This window comes from Peromyscus californicus, unplaced genomic scaffold, assembly GCF_007827085.1.
Source record: "Peromyscus californicus insignis strain IS unplaced genomic scaffold, ASM782708v3 Scaffold_13__1_contigs__length_99412109, whole genome shotgun sequence".
NCBI classification, from domain to species: Eukaryota; Metazoa; Chordata; class Mammalia; order Rodentia; family Cricetidae; genus Peromyscus; species Peromyscus californicus.
Window position 1 is genome coordinate 98,089,070 of NW_026294424.1, and position 22,658 is coordinate 98,111,727.

Sequence of the window (22,658 nt, forward strand, 5' to 3'; positions counted from 1 at the left end):
GTCTTAAAAAAGACCAAACAAAACAAAAACAAAAAAATTAGTAATTTGAAGCTGAGAGTAGTGTATAAATGGTGGAGCACAGTTGCAAAGAAATGGGATTGTGGACATAAGCAGAGAGGGTAGCTTGAGTGGGAGAGCAATACCAGCTGTTCTAGTCAGGTAGAAAACAGTGAAGAACAATGTGATGATTGCATAGGTTTGTAAATAGAAGACAGGGATTTTTAATAGGACACTTTGTTTTTGGTGAGGTGGGATGAGAGGCTATTGAGGTGGAATCTGGATGAAATGTGTTAACAGTGGTCCTCGAGATCCAGAAAAGGAGCTGGCCACGAACGACAGGAGATTAACATATATTATCTTGATGAGGCCATTGCTCATGGATTTGTAGTGCTATCAACCAGAGTTCCTTTCTCCCCAACCCTCACTCCTAAACTCTACCCTAGAAGTTCACAGTCACCCTGTAGTATGGAAAAAAACAGTATTGATCTTGGATTGCAGTTTTGCTGCATAGGACAGCTAAGATAAGGGGACAGAGATTCAGAAAGTAATAACAAGATTGGGTCCAGAAAGAGACCAAGGAGCTGGGGAGGTGACTCCATGGGTAAAAGCATTTCTGTGCAAGCATTAGGACCTGAGTTTGAATCTCCAGCACCCATGTAAAAAGCTTGATTTAAAATGTGTCTGTAACGCCAGTGTTCCTACAAGGATATGGAGGACAGAATTCCTGGAAGCTGACAGGCCAGCACACTCTGAGAAAACAAAGAGACACTGTCTCAAAACAAGATGGAAAGTAAGGACCAACACCTGGGTTGACTCTACGTGACCACTGCGTGCACACATGCATTGTACACACATTCTCTCATACACAAGCATGCACACCCATGCATACTCACACATGTGCATACACACGTGCACACACAAAGAAGTTACAGCAAATATATTTGGGGTGGAGTTACTTCAGGAACAAAATTGTTCTTCTCAGCCAAGTATTTCACGTGTCCTCATCCCAAAATTGTGTCTCCTTCCCTGACATCTCTCCCACAGTACAGATGAGATTGTTATGTTGATCATCGATAGTTGAATGTCCCTTGGGCACTTGAGACTCAAAATGGAGGTCCAACATATCTTCCCTTTCAGATGACCCCTATTTCTTTTGTGTCTTTCTGATTACCCAGCACTGAAAACTGGCTTGTCAGCCAGGCACAGTGGTCAAGTCTTTAACCCTAGAACTAGAAAGGCTGAGGCAGAAGAATTGCTAAGAGTTCAAAGCCAGCCCTGACTACAATGAGAACTTATCTAAAAAGCTGGGGTTGAGGGGTGCTCTTTTCTCTTTCTGTGATGGCTGTTCTTGGCCAACAATTTGACTGCATCTGGAATTAACTAACACCCAAGTAGCTGGGTATACCTGTGAAGGATTTTTCCTAATTAAATCATTTGAAGTGTAAAGACCCACCCCCCCTTTTTTTTTCAAGACAGGTTTCCTCTGTGTAGCCTTGGCTATCCCGAAACTCATTCTGTAGACCAGGCTGGCCTTAAACTCAGAGATCTGCCTGCCTCTGCCTTCCCAGTTCTGGGATCAAAGGCGTGTGTGTCACCACTTCCCAGCTGGGAAGACGCACCTTTAATCTGGATCTTTTGAGGTAGAAAGATCCACCTTTAATCTGAGTCACACCTTCTGCTAGCAGCCTATATAAAGACCTGGAAAAAGGAAGTTCTTGCATTTTGCCTGCTTGCCCTCACTCTCTCCATTTATTCACTGGTGTTGGAGCCTACTTTGGGATTCTGAAGTATACTGGAGACCAGATGAGACATTGAACCTCATGGACTGAACCCATTCCTGGGTTCTTGGGCCTTCTTGGTAGACAGCCATTGTTGGACTAGCTGGACTAGTCTGTAAACCATTCCAGTAAATCCCCTACATAGAATAGATAGATAGATAGATAGATAGATAGATAGATAGATAGATAGATAGATAGATTCTATAAGTTCTGTTCCTCCCGATAAGCCTGACTAATACACTTGCCCTTTACTTTTCTTTCTTTTTTTTTTTTTTCTTTTAATTTTCCGGAGCTGAGGACCAAACCCAGGGGCCCTTTACTTTTCATATCTGATTACTCTGTCTTGTCATTTTCGCTTTATTTTGAGTTAGGCTATCACTGTGCAGCCCTGGTTGATGTGGAACTTGCTGTACAGCCTAAGCTGGCCTCAGACTCACAAATGACTAGCCACTTGCCTCTGCCTCCCAAGTGCTGGGATTAAAAGCTACAGTTTATTTAATGTGATGTTTTCTCCAATCCCACTGTTACTAAAGTGCATCAGCCTAGACTGCCTTCTTAAACAGGTCTGCTTGCTGTGTGTCTCATGCATCCACCTAGCTATTATAGTCTCCTCACTAAAGTTTAAATCCTGATTGGGATAGAGGGGTTTTCTTATTATTTTTATTTATGTGTGTCTGTGTGTGTGTGGACACATGTGTGAGTGAGGCCAGAAGAGGGCATCAGAGCCCCTGGGGCTGAAATTACAGGCAGCTATAAACTGCCCAATGTGGAAGCTGGGAACAGAACTTAGGACCACTGAAAGAGCAAGCAGTACATGCTCTTAACCACTGAGCCATGTCCTGGATAGAGAGATTAAAACAACAAAAAAGTGGGGGGACAACAAAAAAAAAACACCAGATACAACCTTTGCAATCATTAATACACAACTGTAGGTACCTGCAGTGGGCCCACACAAGGACCAGCTATCAACAATCAGACATGGAAGCAGGAGGGGTTCATAGGGCTCACTCCTTTACCTCTGAACTGTTGACTACTCATAGCCTCTGGGAAAGGGGGGAAATCACTGTCTTTAGTTGTGTACCTAAGCCCACCAGGCTCCAACAGATAACTCCAAACCCGTGGTCACACAAGATGGCCTGAGCTAATTAAACTCAGCAAATCACAAAATAAAATGAATAGACATGAACATGAGAGGGGTTGTAGGAAGGGTGGGGTGGGTAGAGTAGTGGTAGAGAGGTGGGGATGAGAATAGGCAGCATGCACTGTGTACATGTGCAAAATTTCTAAGAACAAATTAATTTTTTAAAAGTATCTAGTGAGTTCCCAAATCCATCCACATAACTTGTAAGGTGGCCTCATCTTCATGTCTAACATTTCTCTATTGGGGCCATCACCATGTCCACAGATTGTCTCTCCTTGCAAGCATCTGGTGGTGCTGTGGCTTATGAGTGAAATGAGTTTCCTTGTTGTGTATGTCTGACATGTCATTGAAAACTCTCTGTCACTACCTTCACCTCTTTTATTTAGTCACTTATGAATAAGACCTGGAAAAAGATTCCCTTTACTGTTCAGTTTCTCTCAGCATAGTGAATATCCAGAATGTAGTAACGCTTTGCCCACAGCTTCAACGTGATTGCATTTAACCAGTTTATTCAATTCAAAAATGTAGGATATGGATGTCTGTGCCTAGAGTTCCAGCTCCTCAGGCCAGGACCAGAGAACATGAGCCTGAGAGTTCAAAACCAGCTCAGGCAACACCACAAGATCCAGTTTTAAAAATTAAGGGAACTTTGAATTATTGTTTCTGTATCCTGGCTGCCCATTAAAATCACATCAGGAACTTTAAAAAATATATTTACTAATGACTGATTCACAAGTTTTGCTTTGTAAGACCTAACAGAAGTTTTGTTTATAGTTTCCTAAGAGGCTAATTGTACACAGAGAACCAAGAACCAGTGTCTTAACTAAGGGTTTACTGGGGTGCTGAGTAGAAAGGTACCTTCTCAGTTGCTTGAGCTGTGTCCACCAGGCTGCTTAGGCAGAGGCACACAGTGGAAGAGGTGTTTACTTTGTAATGGCAGACCTCATGCTTTATTTGAAGAGCATACACAATGGCCTTTGAAAATCATGAGACCTGCTCCGTTCTTAAAATGAATCAGATGTGTGAGCTACTGTGGTCTCGTGGTTAGAAGTGCAGACTGTGGGGTGCTTCTGGGGCTATTTGCTCATCTGTTACTGACTTGTTAATTACATGACCTTAAGAGAGTTGCTTGGGCCTCATCTTGGAGTTAACACCTGCTGCAACTTCACAGAAAGACCAAGAAGTTGTCTCATTTAAAAAAAAAAAAATCATCTTTTTAGAAAGTTGTAAATCACTGACTTGTGTTTGGATCCCCCACAAGGGGGCCAAGTAAACCAGAGGGCTGGGGTGTCTGAACGTGAAACTCAGCTCTGACCTCTTGGTATTTGTTTTCTTGTCGGGTCAACAAAACAGAAAACTCCCATGAAGTAGTTGCACAGCACATGGCCAAGCCTGTGTTATCTTATAGAAAGGGGAAGGCTCTGCAGCATGGTGACTTTTTGGACTTTTAGTTCAACTGATTATTGTTTTATTGTGGGGAAGAAGTCAGATCCATAAGCCTGATTTGTAGCTGCCCCTGGAGTTGGACTTTCTGCCTTTTGTCCAAGAAACCACAGGGTAAAGAAAGTTCATGTTAAATATGAAACTTGAAATTTGAAATTCTGATTATTTGCATCCTGAAGAGCCCTTAAATATACAGGCAGAATTCAGAATTCCTTTTGAAAATATATACCCTTGTTTTTCATTTTTGAAAAAGACATTTTGCATTATATCTAGGGTCTGTGTGAACCCCAGCTTTCTGAGGGTAGATGACGTCTTGGGCTTTTGTGTTACTAATCACGAGTTGCCAATGTTTCATTTTTGAGTGTGAACGTAGGGTGGTAAAGACGGAGGGATTCTGGTTTAATCATCTTGTCATTTAGTTCTTCTGGAGAGAAGGATAAATCCTAGTGAGTATATGGAGCAGCAAAATAGACTAACATTGAATCACATTTGAGAAAAATAGGTGGTATAACCTCATAAAATAATACCACAGTTAAACTTTGCAGATTTTCACCTGCACTGTCCTTAATGAAGTGCTTCAGCCGAGCGTAGTGGGTGTGGTGGTGCACGCCTGTGACCCCAGCATGCAAGAGACGGAGGCAAGAGACTGGCCTTTGTAGTGAGACCCTATCTCATTTTAAAATTTAGATAGACCTCTGAAAAACGAAACTGTCTTGTCTGTCCCAACAGGTTTTGCTTTTGTTTGACTCTAATCCCATAGACTGTCAGGTATTATGTTTGTTATGTGGTCTTTAAAATAGGGTCCCATCTGATAGCCCTGCCTCCAAAGTGCCGGGATTCTGAATGTGAGCCTTCACTCCAGGCTTCATGTGTCTTTCGACATTGCTAACGTGATAAATACAATGTCTGCGAACACTGACAGTATTTCTCTTTGTACCTCCTCCTCCCTGGCTCTAACTTACAGAGAATAAGAGGGGCGAAGGTTTGGAGTTTTTCTTGAAAATCCCAGTGTTATCGTTTAACAGTCACTGTGTCCATGGCCTTTATGCATAGTGAGCAGCAGAATGGGTTCCCTCCCTGCAGCAGAACTCTGTATGAACTCAGTAATTTCTCAAATCTGATAGGTAAAAAAGTGTGGCTTTTTGCTTCCTGTCCCTTCCTCCACCCCTAAACCATACAGCATTGTGCTTTCTGGTGACATTTACTCACACAGACCTTCTCACAGCTCTCTCTTCACTTAGATCACTCTGTGTGTGAGGGAGATGTGCTGTCTAGTGCCATTTTAGAACAGACTGCCTGACTCGGAGCACTTCCTAGGAGAGAATGCTGCTGCTTCAGATCAGTGTTGAGGGTGCAGTTCTGGGATGTCTCCGATGCACATGCCCATAGATATTTGGGAAGTGCTAATTCAGACTGCTGGATGTCTGGTGTCCTCGGAGCACCTGAGTGAAGGCCCCAGTGCTTTAACCTGGTGCAGTGACCGAGGCAGTAGGGATCACAATGGCGAAAGCCACTGAAAAATCCAAGTTCAGTACCGGCTTTCATTGCCTGACAGATGGATAATGTGGCATTGAATCTGTTGTTTAGTTCTAATTGTTCGATAAACCAAGATTTGAACTCTTTATATGGCTCTCTCTGGTGATGGGAAACAAACCCAAGACCTGTGGGTAATTTCTGAGGCTTAACCAGCAGTTTTCAGAGCTCTGAATCCTTGAACACAATGCTTTATAAAAATCCCTCCGTTGTCATGCCCAGACTTTGAAACTCTTCCTACTCCTCCTAGCCCCTGTTGACCAGATGTTGTCGTAGCAAACGGAGAGTGCCTGTTCCAGCCTGACGTGTGCTCTCCTTTTGATGTGTAACATATGTGGAGCAGCAGGCCAGAGGGCTTATCACTGAGGTGCTATTTCACACTTGGCCTTGCTTTTGTTGTCACACCGATTTGCCGCAGGGTGAAGACACTGTAGATGCCGGTTTTCAGCATTGAGATTTGAATCCCCACAGTTTCCATGAGAAGTCTCTCTCTTACATGTGATTTTATGTTACAGAGTACTACCCTCTAGTATGGAACGTGTGAAACAGTCCTTTTAGGCGAAGTCACCTTTGCTCTCATTCACACTTAAACAAATTTAAGCATTAATTTTTTAAAAATTCACTGCCATCCACATTCTCTATCAATGATTTTAAAGGTATTTCCTAGAGAAATACATTGTCAAATATCAACTTGGTGTGTTGCTATCGCTTAATTAACTAGAAGTTATTTAAAAGTTTAGGGATTAAAATAGAGACTCTAGTCTCTTTCAGTGTATGGAAGGTTGTTTTTAATGAAAAGATTGAACAGGATAATGTCAGCTGAGGATAGAGCACACTCCTATAATCTCGCCCTTGGAAGGCTAAAGGAGGAAGATCAGGAGCCCTGGAATTCAAAACCAGCCTGGGCAACATAGCCTATCTCAAAGTTTATGGCAGTCAGTTTTACAAAAGGGGGTTAAGTATTTGATAAGATTCTGCAGGTATACTTCAAAGATAACTTAGAAGTAAAAGATTCCATAGTGTAGTCTTTGGGTTTATGTTATATTTTTGCAGTAATGGATTTAGACAATATTTGTATCCTGGAGCACTATTTCACTATATTTAGAAACTTGATGGGAGTACAGGAAAGAACGTGGGTTATACAGAGTAAGTTACATGGCATCCCAACACTTTGGGAAGCAGAGGCAGGTGGACCTCTGTGAGTTCAAGGCCAGCCTGGTCTACATAGTGACTTCCAGGGCAGCCAGGGCTACATAGTGAGACCTTGTATTGGAAAAGGAGGGGGTGGGGGACGAAAGACTCTGGGCTAGGGCTAGGGCTAGATAATGGCAGAGTGTTTATCTAGAATAAATGAAGTCTATGCTTAACCCCCAAACCCACAAAAACAAGAGCATTTGTTTGCCCTCAAATGTCAGAAAAAGATGTCCGAGCCCTGGAATAGAGTTATAAATGTCTGTGAACCACATGTAGGCACTGGGAACCAAACCTGGGTCCTCTGCATGAACAAGAGCCATCTCTTTAGGACCCAAAAGACGATTTTTTAAGTGTTTGAGAGAGAGAGAGAGAGAGAGAGAGAGAGAGAGAGAGAGAGAGAGAGAGAGAGAGAGAGAGAGACTTCAAATTCCAGCACAGTGGTGGTCATAGGTGCCCTGTAGTCCCAGCTCAATTATAGAGGCAAGAAGAGAATCAATTGAGACTGGGAGTTTGGGTCTAGCCTGAGCAACATAGTCAGTTCATGGCTGTTGTTCTAGGACAGGAAGTAATTTTTTTTTTGTTTTTGTTTTTTGAGACAGGGTTTTTCCATGTAGTTTTGGTGCTTTTCCTGGAACTCACTCTGTAGACCAGGCTGGCCTCAAACTCACAGAGATCTGCCTGCCTCTGCCTCCAGAGTGCTGGGATGAAAGGCGTGCGCCACCACCACCAGGCAGGAAGTAAATTAAAAGCTGTAGATTAAGCCTGCCCAGTGACACTCAGCACTGTTTCCTCCTCTTGGCAGAATCTGTGCTTCCCATGTATCTGTTCTGGCAGGAACAAAGGTATTCTAGTGACAGTTGTCCCCTGCCTGTGTTTGCCAGGAACTTTATGCTGGGAAAAGGAAAAAGGCTTAACCCTAGTGCCAGCCCAAGGAGGAACTCACCTCCTAGAAAGAGAGCTCACACAGTTTTGATGACTTTAGCTAGACCACCTACAAAAAATACTGGAGCCAGGACATGGGTTAGTAATGGTGGATTACACCTAGACCAGGATTGCCTAGTTATGCTTACTTCTTGCCTTCTGTTCAGACTTAGAGGGCCAGAAGTGTAACTAGATTCCTTTATTTGTTCCTCTTCCCAAAGTGACCACATTGAGTAGATCTCCTTTCCTTCATCTCATGAGTCTTTGTGGAAGTGGCCTGTGGAGGATGGGGTCAGAGCCACTCTGTAGGGCTGCTGGGGCCCAGGCTCTGGCCCTGACTGCTCTGATAACACAGAATTCCAAGACAGAAGTGAGAGGGAAAGTACAGGAGGAAGGGAAGTCCTCTGTAGTACTTGGTCCCCTGATGCATGGAAAGCTCATTTTAAATCCCTGGCTGGTGCTCTGGAATATTCTGGCAGGAAGATGCAGCTGTATGCAAGCAAAAAGGAAGCATCAAAAATCGCCCTCCATCTTTTCCTCTAAAATGAAAGGGGCAATGTTATGATAAAGAGAAAAACCTTGCAGCAATACAACAAAATGACCTGTTAAGCTACAACAGATGTCAAAGATACAGTCAAGATAAAGGAGGTCACGGCCTAGTGATGCTTTTCGAATGGGAGAGACAAGTAAACAGATAACAGAGTCAGAGACAGGAAGGACCGTGGAGAGGAGTCAGGCACAGCGATGAGGGAGGAGGAGGGGAGACCCACTGCAGTGGGAGCACTGTGGCCGGAGTCTCCTGTCTTCCCAGGCCTGCAGCAGCTTATACAATAATCACTCAGAAGGCTTAATATTAATTACAAACTGTTTGGCCTATGGCTCAGGCTTATCATTAACTAGTTCATACAACTTAATTCAACCCATTTCTATTAATCTGTGTGTTGCCACATGGCCGTGGCGTTACCAGTCTGTTGGCATCTTGTTGCTCTTTGGGTGGCGGGCTGGCATCTCCTCGACTCCGCCTTTCTTCATCTCTTCAGTTTGAATGTACCGCCTAACCTTATTCTGCCTCACCGTCGGCCAAACAGCTTTATTTATCAACCAGTGAAAGCAACACATTTATTCACAACTTTCAGAGAGACCATCCCACAGCAGAGGAAGGTATTTAAACCAAATGAAGTCATAGCAAAGAGCCCACTGTGCAAAGCTCTGGGAGAAGAAACCCTAGAGATGAGATAAACTTAACCTTGGTGCAGAGGCGGATTGGTCAATACAGCTGAAATGAAGTGAGCCTGGGAAATTCTCACGCAGGTGGAACGTTTTATGAGATCATTTTGATTTCTAAGACACGTTTCCCAGACCAGGATCCAAATAACCTAAAGCCAGATGGCTTATTTGGATTTCTTTCTTATTGCTGGCACCATAATCAGTAGAGCTATAAGCAGTATATTAATAATAAAGTTACTTGTTTTTAATTAACATGGGAGCTGGCTGTAGTGGTTCATGCTTGTAATCCCAGCATTCCGAGGTGGAGGCAGAAAGATCACAAGTTCAAGACAGCCTAGTGAGTTGCAGACCAGAGATCCTCCTGCCTTTGCCTCCCCAGTGCTGGGATTAAAGGCATACGCCACCACCACCCAGCAATAATTGCCAAATTAAGATAACAAACCTGTGGGGAATGGGAAGATGGATGAGAAAAATGTGATGTTTGTTTTTCCCTGGCCCGGTGCCTTAGACAAACTTTATATAGCTAATAGCACATTCTTCCATATAATTTGATATATATTCATATGGTAAAAACAAGGAAAAACATTCCAAAGAAGTTAGAATGCTCTTAAAAGTTGTTATTAAAGGGAGTAGTGTGATCAGATCTGTGAGAGAGGATTGTGACAACAGGTATGGAATTGGACTGACGGAAGAAACCACTTACATAGATGTAGCAGTAGCCCAAGAAGGGGTACTTGCCTGAAGTGAGCTGAGACAGTGAAAAGGGAGTAGATGAAGTAGATTGAAGAAGCACTTCAGGGACTCCACAGGATGGCGTCTACTTGGACCTAAAACATTCAGGGTAAGAGTTAAGGATGGCTGAGGAGGAGTGGGAGTGCAGCGAGGTGGTAGGGTGCTACCTAACATGCACCATGCCCTGGGTTCAGTCCCCCACTGCAAACATAACAGTAAAGGCCACTGTAGTTGGTGTGTGCAGAGCCCTGAGGTCAGTGCCCTGAACCCTCCGTCCCTTCAAAGAGAGCACTGGGCCTTCTGGTACCAGAATGCTGTGGTGGAAGGAATCAGAGGTTCAGGTTTGAAAATGAACCGGGCGGTGGTGGCGCACACCTTTAATCCCAGCACTTGGGAGGCAGAGCCAGGCGGATCTCTGTGAGTTCGAGGCCAGCCTGGGCTACCAAGTGAGTTCCAGGAAAGGCGCAAAGCTACACAGAGAAACCCTGTCTCGAAAAACCAAAAAAAAAAAAAAAAAAGAAAGAAAATGATGCATTTGTGTACCTCTAGGGCAGCCTAGGGAAGAGAAATCTAAGGTGGTTTTACTGGGTACTCAGAGCCATGGGATGTGGTGTGATAGAAAGAGAAAAGGACCAGGATGAGACTTGAGTTTATGATTAATGAGCTGCTGAGAAAAGAAAAACCCAAAGGAGAATTCTGGAAAGAAAGAAAATGTTGTCACGTGCAGCACACTCAGCCAGGAAGAGAACGGGAAAAGACTGCTGTTAACTAGGAACACAACAGTTCCAGTAGTTAAGTCTTTGTTGGTAAGCCTGGTAAGCACATAAGCACACAGGTACTGTGTTGCTCAGTCCTTTGTAGTTTACAAGACGACTCCACATGGGCTTCCACATAGGTTCTCCAGTCCAGTCTAAGAACCCCACAGCTTCTGGGCACTTCTGTACAGTAGCTGCAGCAAACTCTTGTCGTTAACCCAAACAATCTGCTAACACGTTCCAATCTTGACTGATTGATCAAAAGAGCTGACAGAGCCTCTTGCTAAAGATAACTGGAAAATTTAGAATGTGCCTGACAGGTTGGAAGTATGAGTCGGTTGCTGCTACTTAACAACACATATTCAAGGAATTGTTAACACATGCAACTTTAATATATTAGTCCATTTGTCTTCTAGATGAGTTACTTTGGAAATACAACAAATCATAATTCTCTTGACTCATGTATAAAATTATGCATTTAAGTCGTATTTCCAGGGTTAGCATCTTTATGTATTACTATTTTAAAACTTGTCAAAACCATCCTGTCCTTTTTGCCTTCAAATGCCTGTTCTCTAGAGAGGATAGATGACTCTCTAAAAGTAAGCCACTGGGCACACAGAAGCTGTTAGAGTATATGTATTCATTTACACCCCACCTTCGTTTCAAAAGTAATTTTAGTAACTAACAACACTTAGAAGGTCCATATTATATAGTCTTGTAATCATTTTCATTTCTATTAGAAACTGGGGTGGGGAAGAAATATTTTCCAAGGAAAAATGTAAGGGGATAAATAAGATTAAAGGAATTGTGTTTGGCTAACTTTCTAGGAGTATAATTATGCAGCACAGTTAAAGCTCAAAGTTAGAACAGGCAGGAAATCTTGGATCCAGTGCCTGAGGAATGCTATCTGCTCCATGACTTGTTACAGGAACCTCCACACCCCACATTGACATTCCTGTCACTAACAGACCTTGTGTTAGTCCCCCATCAACATGTCCTGCCTACCAACCTTTTACAACTTGTAGTTCTCTAAATATATGCTACCACACTGTAGCATGAATCTTGAATGGTCTTATTAATAAGATCAAACCTGAGGCCAGTTATTGAGGTGAAGCTGGAAGATCAGAGAGACAGAACAAGCCACAGCTACCTCACCTCGCCAGTTCCTCAGCTGGTCCTGTTTCCTCAGACTGGAAGCCTCTGAGTCCTCATCCAGAATGAATCTCAGCTGACCTGCTGCTCGAAAGCCTGAATGCTTAACTAGCCAAATGCTTAACCAGCCAAATGCTTCTAGTTTCTGGTCCTCACGCCTTATATACCTTTCTGCTTTCTACTACCACTCCCTGGGATTAAAGGCTCACTCCCTGGGATTAAAGGCATATGTCACCATGCCTGGCTGTTTCCAATGTGGCCTTGAACTCACAGAGATCCAGAGGAATTTCTACCTCTGAAGTACTAGGATTAAAGGCGTGAGTTCCACCATTTTCTAGCCTTTGTATCTAGTGGCTGTTCTGTTCTCTGACCCCAGATAAGTTTATTAGGGTGCACAATATTTTGGGGAACACAGTACCACCACACCACACTTTTATTTCTTTTGTCTAATTGCTCTCGCCAAAACTGTGTAAGTGCATTGAATATATTATCCATGAGAATAGGCACCCCTGTCCCATTCTTGTTCTTAAGAGGAAAGAATTTCAGTTTTTAGCTTTTATTATGTTGAAATAGCTTTTTCTATACCTGTTTGGTATTTTTATTATGAAGGGATATTGCATTTCATCAAATGTTATTTTTTCTGTTGAAATAATAGTTTTTATCCTTCATTCTGTTGATGTGACGTTTTATTTACTAATTTGAGTGTATTAGATCATCTTTGCATCCATAACATAAAACTGAATCATGGTGAATGATCTTGATATTGTATTTGTTAAATATTTTTGAGAATTCTTGCATGTTTATGATATTCATAAACACCTTATCCTGTACATTTTGCTTACAGGATAAGGGTGATCTCTGAGTAAACTTAAAAGGATCCCTTCCCTTTCAATTCTGTAAAGTTGTTGGTTTTCTTTCCTTAAAAGATTCATAAAATTCAATAGCGAAGCCATCTATTCCTAGGCTTTTCTGTTAGGAAGCGTATTACTAATTCACATTTATTGTGGGACTTGCTATTGGTTTATTCAGTATTGTAGAATATTATTTCAAGGTGTGTTACTTTTGTTTATGCTCTGGAACGTTTCTTTAATGATGCAAAGATGTGTTTGATTAAATAAAATTCACCTACAGTCAGGAGGCTGAGTCAGCAACTAGCTGACAGGAAGTGGTAGGGAGGAGCCAGGTGAGAAAGGGTTTATAAGGAGGGGCAAGGAGAAGCTTGGGGACTTTTTGGAGGACGCGAGGAAGGAGAGGAGGTGAGCTACTTGCTATTCAGCCTCTGAAGAGCAGAATTCCACCTTAATCTTTGAATCTTGAGTTCTTTAGAGGGAGAGAGGTTTAGTTAAGTTCCCTTCATAGCTTTGCAAGTTGGAGCCGGAGGGAACAGATTTCCCTCTGGCTATGGCCCTTGCGGCCTACCCGCTCCTGGTAGCAGAGTTGCAGTTGCTGATTCAGACAGCTGTGGCTTAAAAGGCAGCAACCATTTAAATAAAGGACAACAATTCAGACTTTATTGTCCTCATAGTTGAGTGTTCATAGATCATGTATCCATAAATGTGTCCATTTCTTATATGCCTTCCAGTTTAATGGATCATTTTTCATAGTGTCTGTGGCATGTAGTTGTAATATGTCCCTTTACATCTTATTTGGAGCTTTTATTTTTCTTTGCTGAGTCTGAGTAAAGATTTACTGGTTGTATCTTTTTAAAGAACCAACTCTGTGTCATGATCTGTTGTATTTTTTTTTCAGGTTCCCCCGCCCCCCATACACACACACACACCATTTCTTTTTTTCTATTTTCTTTTGCTCTGATCTTTTTCTCCTCCCACAAATACTGTGTTTTGCTGGTGTTCAGATAACCATGTCATGTGGGCACTAGTTGCTATAAAATTCCTTCTTGGTGTTACTTTTGCTGAATCCCACATTTTATTCAAGAAAAAAAATTGAATTCCTGAACTGGATGTGAGATGGCACACCCCTTTAATCCCAGCACTTGAGAGATCTCTATGGATTCAAGGCCAGCCTGGTCTACATAGTGAGTTCCAGGACAGCCAGAAAGACCTGCGTCAAAAAGAAAAAAGAAATTCCCTTTTGATTTGCTCAGTGACCCACTCATTCACAAGTGTGCTGTTCAGTTTCCGTGTATTTATATAATTTCTGAAAGTTTGTTCTTGTTGACTTCTAGTTTTATTCTGTTGTGATCATAAAAGCAAGGTATTTCCTTTCCTTTTCTTTCTCAAGGCTTGTTTTGTGACTTAATATAGGATCCATTCTGCAAAAAGTTCCACGTGCTGAGGAGTAGAATTTGTGTTCTTTGGCTGTTGTTCTGTTAGGTTTGTTTGCTATATAATACAGGTTAACACTTACGGTTCTTGATACTTTGGGGAGGGGTTGATCCCGTTAATAAAAATACTAAAATACCTCACTGTTGTTGTACTGGAACCAGTCTCTTCTAATAGTGTTTGTTTCATACAGTAGTGTGCTCTAACAATATAAATGTATCACTTTTAAATTTCCTTGTTGAATTGATTCATGAATTCATTGGCCTACTGCTCATCATCAATTTTTGTTGAAAGTCTGTTTTGTCAGGCAAAAGTAACTACTGTTGTTGCCTTATTTCCATTTTCCATCCCTTGCCTTTCACTCTGTCCTTACTGGTAAAGGGAGTTTCTTCTAGCCAGCATATTATGGGCCTCATTTGTCTGTTTTCCTTTTTAAGGCGGGGTCTTACTGTTTAGCTCCTAGACTGGCCTCACTCACAATCCTTTTTTCTCAGACTCCTGAGTGCTGATTTACAATGTGTTACCATACCCAATAGGGTCTTGATTTTTAGTCCATTTAGACAATCTGTATCTTTTGTTTTTTGTTGAGATGAGGTTTCACTATGCACCCCAGGCTAACTAACCTTGATGGCACAGCAATCCTCCAGTCTCAGCCTCCTGAGTCCTAGGGATTACAGGTATGCATTACCAGGACAAGCTCATTCTGTATCTTTTAATAGTAATTTAATCAATTTGGCTGCTGTTATCTTTTACTTGTTTTGAATATTCTTTGTTATTTTTCTGGTTCATCTTATGGTTTGGTTATGTATACTATAAACAGTATTCTTACCTATTCCTCCTTCTAGTGGGTTTATCTTTCTGTGTGCTTCCATGATGGAGGTTTATCTTGCTTTTCCTTGTGGATATAGGTCTCTCTTAAACATCTTTTATAAGTTGGTCTGGTGATCCTGGATTCCTTCAGTTTCTTTTTTTTGAAAGATTGGTTGCTTGTGGTTCTTCAAAACAGGACTTTGCCATGTAGCTGTAGTCTTGGTGCTCCAGAACTCATGTAAACCAGATTGGCATCAGGCTCATAGACAATCTCTCTGATTTTCTGTCTCCTAAATGCTGGGATCACAAGTGTAGATGCCACACACAGCTTTGACTAGGATCTTTTAGAAGACCCAAGTTCAAGTTCCATTTTATATTGTCAGCTCTTGGGTCTTAGCTGGTTTGGGGTAGTTGGTTGGTGTTGGGTGTGTTTTGTTCTTAGTGAGATCTTCATTTCCAAAATTTGTTTGAGGTTTTGGTTTTTTTTCCAAAATTTTTTTTGCAATATTTCTAATATATATATCCTGTACTGTCTTTCTAATTATATTTAGCTATTAACCTTATTCCCATAGGTTTTTAATTGAGATATTTTATAATTATTATTTTTAAATTCTTTATCAAGCATTTCATCTATTTGAACTCTTTGGAATCTGTTGATAAACACTTCCTTGTTCTTGGGGTCGAGGTGGCTCAGTGAGTCAAGGGTCTTGCTGCCTAAACCTGGCAACTTTTCCATTCCAGAACCCATGTAAGAGGAGGAAAAAGAGAATCAACTCCACAGTTGTCCTTTAACCTCCACATGCATGCCACAGCACATGCTCCCAAACACACATACCATATATGCATGTACATACAATATGAAATTTTTATTAAGAAATTTTTTATTCATTTTACATACCAATCACAGATTCCCCTCTTCCCTCCTCCTGCCCCTCCAGCCTCCCACCCCAACTCCTCCTACAAGAAGGTAAGGCCTCCCATGGGGAGTTAGCAGAGCCTGGTATATTCAGTAGAGGCAGGTCCAAGCCTCTCCCCGAAAGAAAACACCTACTACCTACCAGAAGAGAAAAAAAGCTAAAAGCTGAAGTCCAGCCGATTCAGGCCTGAGCTACGGCTCCTTTAAGCTCCGACCATGTGAGTTGGTGATCTGGCCGAAAGTAGCTCCAGCTGTGTGTAATAACCGCTTGTAGCTACGGTCAAGTGCAGCTTTGACTTCGTGCAGCCGGATCGCTTGTAGCTCCGGCTGGGCCTGGGGCCTGTAATCCCTGGCCTGTAAGACCACCAACGGTTTTTTTAATGAATTCTTGCCACATTGGGCACCAAATGTAGCACAAATCTTAAAAGGTCTTATTAATAAAAACAAAGCCGGAGCCAGGTATTGGGGTGAACACTGAAAGATCAGAGAAGCAGAGCAAGCCACAGCTAACCTCACCTCGCCAATTCCTTAGCTGATCCTGTTTCCTCAGACTGGAAGCCTCTGAGTCCTCATCCAAATGGATCTCGGCTGAACTGCTAAAAGCTAGCCGGGCAGTGGTGGCGCAGCACGCCTTTAATCCCAACACTCAGGAGGCAGAGGCAGGTGGATCTCTATGAGTTCGAGGCCAGCCTGGTCTACAGAGTGAGTTCCAGGAAAGGCGCAAAGCTACACAGAGAAACCCTGTCTCGAAAAACCAAAAAAAAAAAAAAAAAAAAAAAGCCTAAAAGCTTAACCAGGCTCTCTAGTTCTTGGTTTTCACACCTTATATACCTTTCTGCTTTCTGCCGTCACTTCCTGAGATTAAAGGCATGTGTCACCATGCCTGGGTGTTTCCAGTGTGGCTTTGAACTCAGAGATCCAAATGGATCTCTGCCTTCAGAATGCTAGGATTAAAGGTGTGTGTGCCACCATTTTCTGTCCTCTATCTAGTGGCTGTTCTGTTCTCTGACCCCAGATAAGTTTATTAGGGTGCACACTATTTGGGGGGACACAATATCACCACATCCCCCCTGCCTCAAGGCTGTGTAAGTTGTCACACACAAAAAAAAAAGTTACAAAAAAGTTCTTTTGGTGCCATCATATCACCTTGGGGTGTGTGTTTGTCCCTCCTATTTGTTGAATTCCTTCACTGGGGTTTATATATTTAGTAGATAGATATCTCTACCATTTTTATGAAGTGCTTAAGAAGCTTTCTCTTGAAAACGTATCTTGGGGTGCCATTTTGTTACACAGTCATTGATGGTTTGTCTAGCTGGAGACCATACTGTCATTTAACTATAGTTTCTTTAACTGTGGTTAGTGAGTTTGGGCACAGTGTATAACTGTCACAGAGCCACTATCTCTACAGGCCACATGCCAGCAATAGAGAACACTGGGTGTGGGCATCCAGTGTGTCACTACCCCTACAGTGGGCATAATGGCCCTACCCAGTAGTAAGGGTTTCCTGGAGTATTTCAATGCCGACTCCACTACTAGCAAGAGGTGTCTGAAACCATCAATCTCCAACAAACACCACATAGAGGGCACTTAAAAGATTCAGTGCTTCCTCTGTGGCACTCATGGAGGCTTGACTGCAGTGCAGACAAGATGCAGGAAGTAGTGGGAGCTACCAAGAAGTGTAACAACAAAATCTACACGTGTGCTCCCAGCTGCTTCAGTGGCAGTGTCTGACTGAGAGCAGGGCTAACAAAGTTGGGCAGTGTTCTCCTCTGATCCCCCTTATCTGGGGATGGGGCAGCAGCTGGGACCAGAATTGCTCAAGACTCCCTCATGACACCCAGGCTAACGATGTTGATTTTCCCTGTCCTGACAGTAACAGGCACCTAGCTTTGACACAATGGGGAAAGTGGGCATTGGCCTTCAGTCTTGGAAGAAGCACAAGTCCATACATATCTTTGATCTCAGGGCAAGCACTCTAATATCCTGGTTCTCAAAGATAGCACCTTCAGTTCTGCAGGTCACAATACCTATCCTCCACAGTACAGTGTACTCACAGGCTTAGATAATAGTTATCCTGCTGAGCCAAGTTGAATTGGCAAGGCAGCTAAACCCTATATAGTGCAACAGAATGTCTGTGGAAGCCCAGACATGAGAATAGCAGGCCTCTCTCAACTCCCTATTAGTTCAAACTCCTATCTCACTTCCCAGAATGGCCCCTGGCATGGCACCTTGAAGGCACCTGGGGAAGATGGTATGAGACTCTATTGTGCATATTTTAGATTACTTATCTAAGTGGGTTGCTAGCCTAAGAGCATGGTAAACTTCCCAGTAGCTAGAATTGCCAGCATCCTCATGACTAGTTTTCTGGGACACTTTGACCCTTCTTTCTGCAAAAACTCCTTCCTCCTGGACAGTGGAGCTGCGGTAGCAGGTACAAGAGAATTTATATGTGCCTTCCCTCACTGTGCTCTTATTCCAGGTATCTTGATCCTCCAAGTTTCAGTCTTGATTTCCTCTGCTCTCCCACAACCATTCATTTTAATGTATGTGTATACCTGTTGCTTTGGTTCTTTGTGGAAGAGGAATTGAGTGCCAGGCAGCAGTGTACTCAGTGGTCTTGGGTTTTCTATATTGCATGCTTTATTAAAACCTTAGTGCCTGGAATATAGCTTGTCTTGCATGTACAAAGCCTTGAGTTCAGTCACAGCACATTATAGTTGATTACATTTGAAAACTAAAGTCTCCATTACATGTAGTCAGTTTTTAGAGAGATATATCAGAAGTGCTTTAAAGAAAAAAGCATGCAATTGGTATTAAATGCCTTATAATATTATTTAATGTTTTAAAATTTAAAATGTTAAAAAGTTTCATCCCAAAAGGTAATCTTGCATTTTGTCAGTTATTTTTTTGGGGGGAGGGGTATAATCCAAACATTCTATATAGATTTGTTTCCAAAGCTCCCCATCACCTCCATTCTACAAATTAAAATTTTATTCATTTTCCTTTTATCCTAAGAATTTTTGCTGGCTTAATGAGGATGTTAATAAGTACAGGTATATAGACTTCTTTCCTTATTGAACAGTGTTTGTTGGTCTTTCAATCTTCTGAGACTTTTACCTTAGTAAAGCCTTTCTTTAGGAATTTTATTATTTCAGAGAAACCTCTTCCTTGTCAGGAGATTCACCGTGCCAAGTTGAAGATGTGTCCTTCAGCCCTTCTCATTTCCTCATACGCATTTACTATTATTCGTTTCAGACTGACACCGATTCTTGGCATTCAGAAGCATTCTCCAAAAAATGTGGTATTTACACAGTTTATAGCCACCCTGCTGACAGAACTGCATTTAAAATGTGAAGATCTTGAAAATTTAACCATTATATTTAGAACCAGCTGCTAACAAGCATGGTGAGTTGGATTGTATCTATTTTGTTACTTGTGTGAGCTTTTGATAAGTGCTCGGCCAGTGTTCTCCCACTGAACTATGCCCTAGCCACAAGTTTAAAAATTTAAAAACTAGGTGCAAACCTCAAGCTTACTCCAGCTTGCTAAAGACTCAACTATCCACTAGTCCTCAGCTGCCTCTGCTGCTACCTGTCCACTTTTACTTTGTGCCCATCCTTGTTGCAGATCTTCCTTTGAAGACTAGCAGTTCTGGTTCTTACATTCCAGGATATTCTCAGGCCATCCCACTTGTCCCACCTGATCAGGCTTCCTCCCAGGAAGTAGCAGTTCACTGCAGTGACCTATCATGAGCCTTCTCATACTGTTGTCCCTGAGAGTGGAGTTAAACTCTTCATAGCCAGCATCTTAGTTACCTCACTGCAGACAAGCAGGTAAATTTGCATGTCTGTGTTGAATACCTGCTTCCAGAGACACAGCTCAAGTCTTTGTCTCTTGCAAGCTGGCCATCAGAATGTCCCTTAACTGCACCTCTTCCTGCCTTCTCATTTCACATGCCACTTCATGAGCTCAGCTAGATAGAGATTTAATATTAAAATCAAAAAACTTCTTGGGTATTTTCTTAACTCAAAATTGTCTTTACTATAAAAGCTAAGCAGCACAGAAATAAGCATATGTAATAAGGAAAGAAAGTCTTCCTTACCTTTGCTTTGGCGATTGGAGGTAAGGAAGACTAACTCACTCTCTGTGAGCAGTTCTTTGGGTACAGGTGGGGCCCTGTTCAGTTTTTCCCCTTCCATGTTAGCATGTCTATTGGTGCTGTTCTTGTTCAGGCTGCCATATTGTAGACACAGTCCCTCCTAGTCCTCCAGCTCTTACAGTCTTCCCATGCCCTCCTCCATGCACTTGTGTTGTAGGTGTAGCTGTTGGGGATGGGCACCCCATGATCCGTTGCTTACTGTATTTTGAGCAGTTGTGGTTTTCTGGATAGTCTCTGTCTACAGCTAAGAAAAGTTTTCTTTGGTGAGAAATGAGAAGCTATACTTAGCTGTGGTAGAAGTATTCAGAATGCATGTAGGGATTATGTTGGTTTAAAGGTACCAGTAATAGGTTCTCCCTTGAGATTCATGACCTCATCAACCCTGGGTAGTTGGCTAGGTTTTACCTAACAAACATGATTGTGATTTCCCTCCTGTTGAATGGACCTTAAGTCTAATTAGACAGCTGCTAGTTACCTCTAAGATGAGAGTGCCTCCATTGCCCTTCAGGGATAACTTGCAATGCTGGAGATTGTTGTAGTTCACAGTAGGTACCACAGCTGAGTATCACTTCAGTTGCTTCCCTCCCGTGGCAGTTTGCATAGTACCTCCCAATACTACGAAAGCTTTTCCGTTTTGTGGCCTTCAGTCCTGGGCAAATGGAGTCCTAGTCAGGAAGTCCTTTCCTACACCTATGTCATTTTAGAGTACAACCTGTGTATTCTTCTAGGGATTTCAGGTTTCACTTTTAGGTCTTTGGTCCATTTGGAATTAGTTTTTGTGTGAAATGATAGATACGGGCCTGATTTCATTCTTACACATGTGGACATCTAGTTTTCCCAGCACCATCTGTTGATGCTTTTTCTCCAGTATCATTTTGGCATCTTTGTCAAATATTAAGTGGCTGAAGGTACATGTACTTATGTTTGGGTCTTTGATTTTTGTTCCACCTGTCTACTTGTTTGTTTTTGTACCTGTACCATATTATTACCATGGCTCTGTAATATATCTTGAAATCTGGAATTGTAATCCATCCAGTGTTGTTATGATCAGGATTGTTTTAGCTATCCAGAGTTTTATGTGGTTCCATATGAATTTTAGGATAGTTTTTTCTATTGCTGTGAAGAATGAGATGGGGGCTTTGATTCGGATTGCTTTGAATCTGTAAAATAGCTTTTGGTAGAATGTTAATTTTCACAGTGTTAATTGTAGAGGTCTTTTACCTCTTTGATTAAGTAAGTTTATTCCTGGATTTTTTTTTCTTTACGGCTATTGTGAATTGGAATGTGTACTGTCTTTGTGTTTTTGTTGGTGGTGTATAGAAAAGCTATTGATTTGTGCAAGTTGATTCTGTATTCTGCCACTTGCTGAAATCGTTGATCATTTCTAATGTATAATATCATCTGCAATGGGGATAGTTTGACTTCTTTCTTGACCTCATTAATGCAACTAGAACTTTTGAGTACTGTAAAAACAATTTTTCTGCATCTGTTCAGATGGCCAATGTGAATTGTCTTTAAATCCATCAATGTGATTTATTACTTTTATTGACTTATATATGTTGAACTGGCTCTGCATCTCCTGGATAAAGCCAATTTGGTCATGGGGGATAATCTTTTTAATGTACATCTGTACGTGGTTTGCAAGTATTTGGTTGATTTTTGAATTGATGTTCATCAGGGATATTGACCTATAATTTTCTTTTCTGTTGTTCTGTCTTTACCTGATCTTTTAGTATTAGGGAAATACTAGCTTCCTAGATAGAGATTTGGGAGTACAGATTTTTCGTTTCATTTTTCAAGACAGTTTGTGTGTGTGTGTGTGTGTGTGTGTGTGTGTGTGTGTGTGTGTGTGTTTAGCCCTGCCTGTCCTGGAACTCACTCTGTACCGGACTGGCCTTGAATTCAGAGATCAACCTGCCTCTGCCTCCCAAGTGCTGGGATGAAAGGCATGTGCCACCACTTGGCCAGAGTACAGGTTTTAAAGTATACCTTTATAGCATTCTGAATTTCTTTTGTGTCTGTTGTAATGCTTCCTTGTTCATTTCTGATTCTGTTGAGTCATTTCTTTCATTTGGTTAGCTGAGCCATTGGTCTGTGGAGCATATTTATTTAAGAACCAGCTCTTAGGCTCATGCTATGTATTGTTTTCTTTGCTTCAATTTCATTAATTCATCTTTTTTATTTCTTGCCATCTATGGGATTTAGGTTTGGTTTGTTCTTGCTTTTCCAAATTCTTGAGTGGTATCATTAAGTCATTTATGTGTGGTCTTTCTGATTTTTTTTTAACTCAGAACTATAAATTTTCTTCATAGGTCTGCTTTCAATGTGTCCCAGAGGTTCTGTTGTATTCTCATTTAGCTACAGTAATTGTCTTCCTTGATTTCTTCTAGGAACTTTCATCATTTAGTAATGAGTTATTTAAGCTCCATGAGTTTGTTTGCTATTGATTTTAAGTTTTGCTGCACAATGGTCAGAGTACAAGGAGTAGTTTCAAATTTTCTGAATTTGTTTGGTATCCCAGGAGGTGGTCTATTATAAATATGCTTTTGTAGACTGCTGAGTAGAATGTATATTCTTCAGTGTTTGAGTAGAATATTCTGTAGATATCTGCTAAG

The 22,658-nt window shown here is 41.8% G+C and overlaps 1 protein-coding gene across 5 annotated transcripts in view; it reads left to right on the forward strand.

The window, feature by feature from the left end:
- The window catches only part of Rpap2 (RNA polymerase II associated protein 2), an 81,943-nt gene that overhangs the window by 53,963 nt on the left and 5,322 nt on the right, over nucleotides 1-22,658 (forward strand). For all 5 annotated transcript variants that reach the window (XR_008217596.1, XM_052735681.1, XM_052735682.1 and 2 more), the window contains one exon: nucleotides 19,140-19,289. Coding sequence is in view for 4 of the 5 variants with exons in the window: in XM_052735681.1 (XP_052591641.1) it covers nucleotides 19,140-19,281 (142 nt within the window). In the remaining variant the exon portion in view is untranslated. The remainder of the gene's footprint in view (nucleotides 1-19,139; nucleotides 19,290-22,658) is intronic.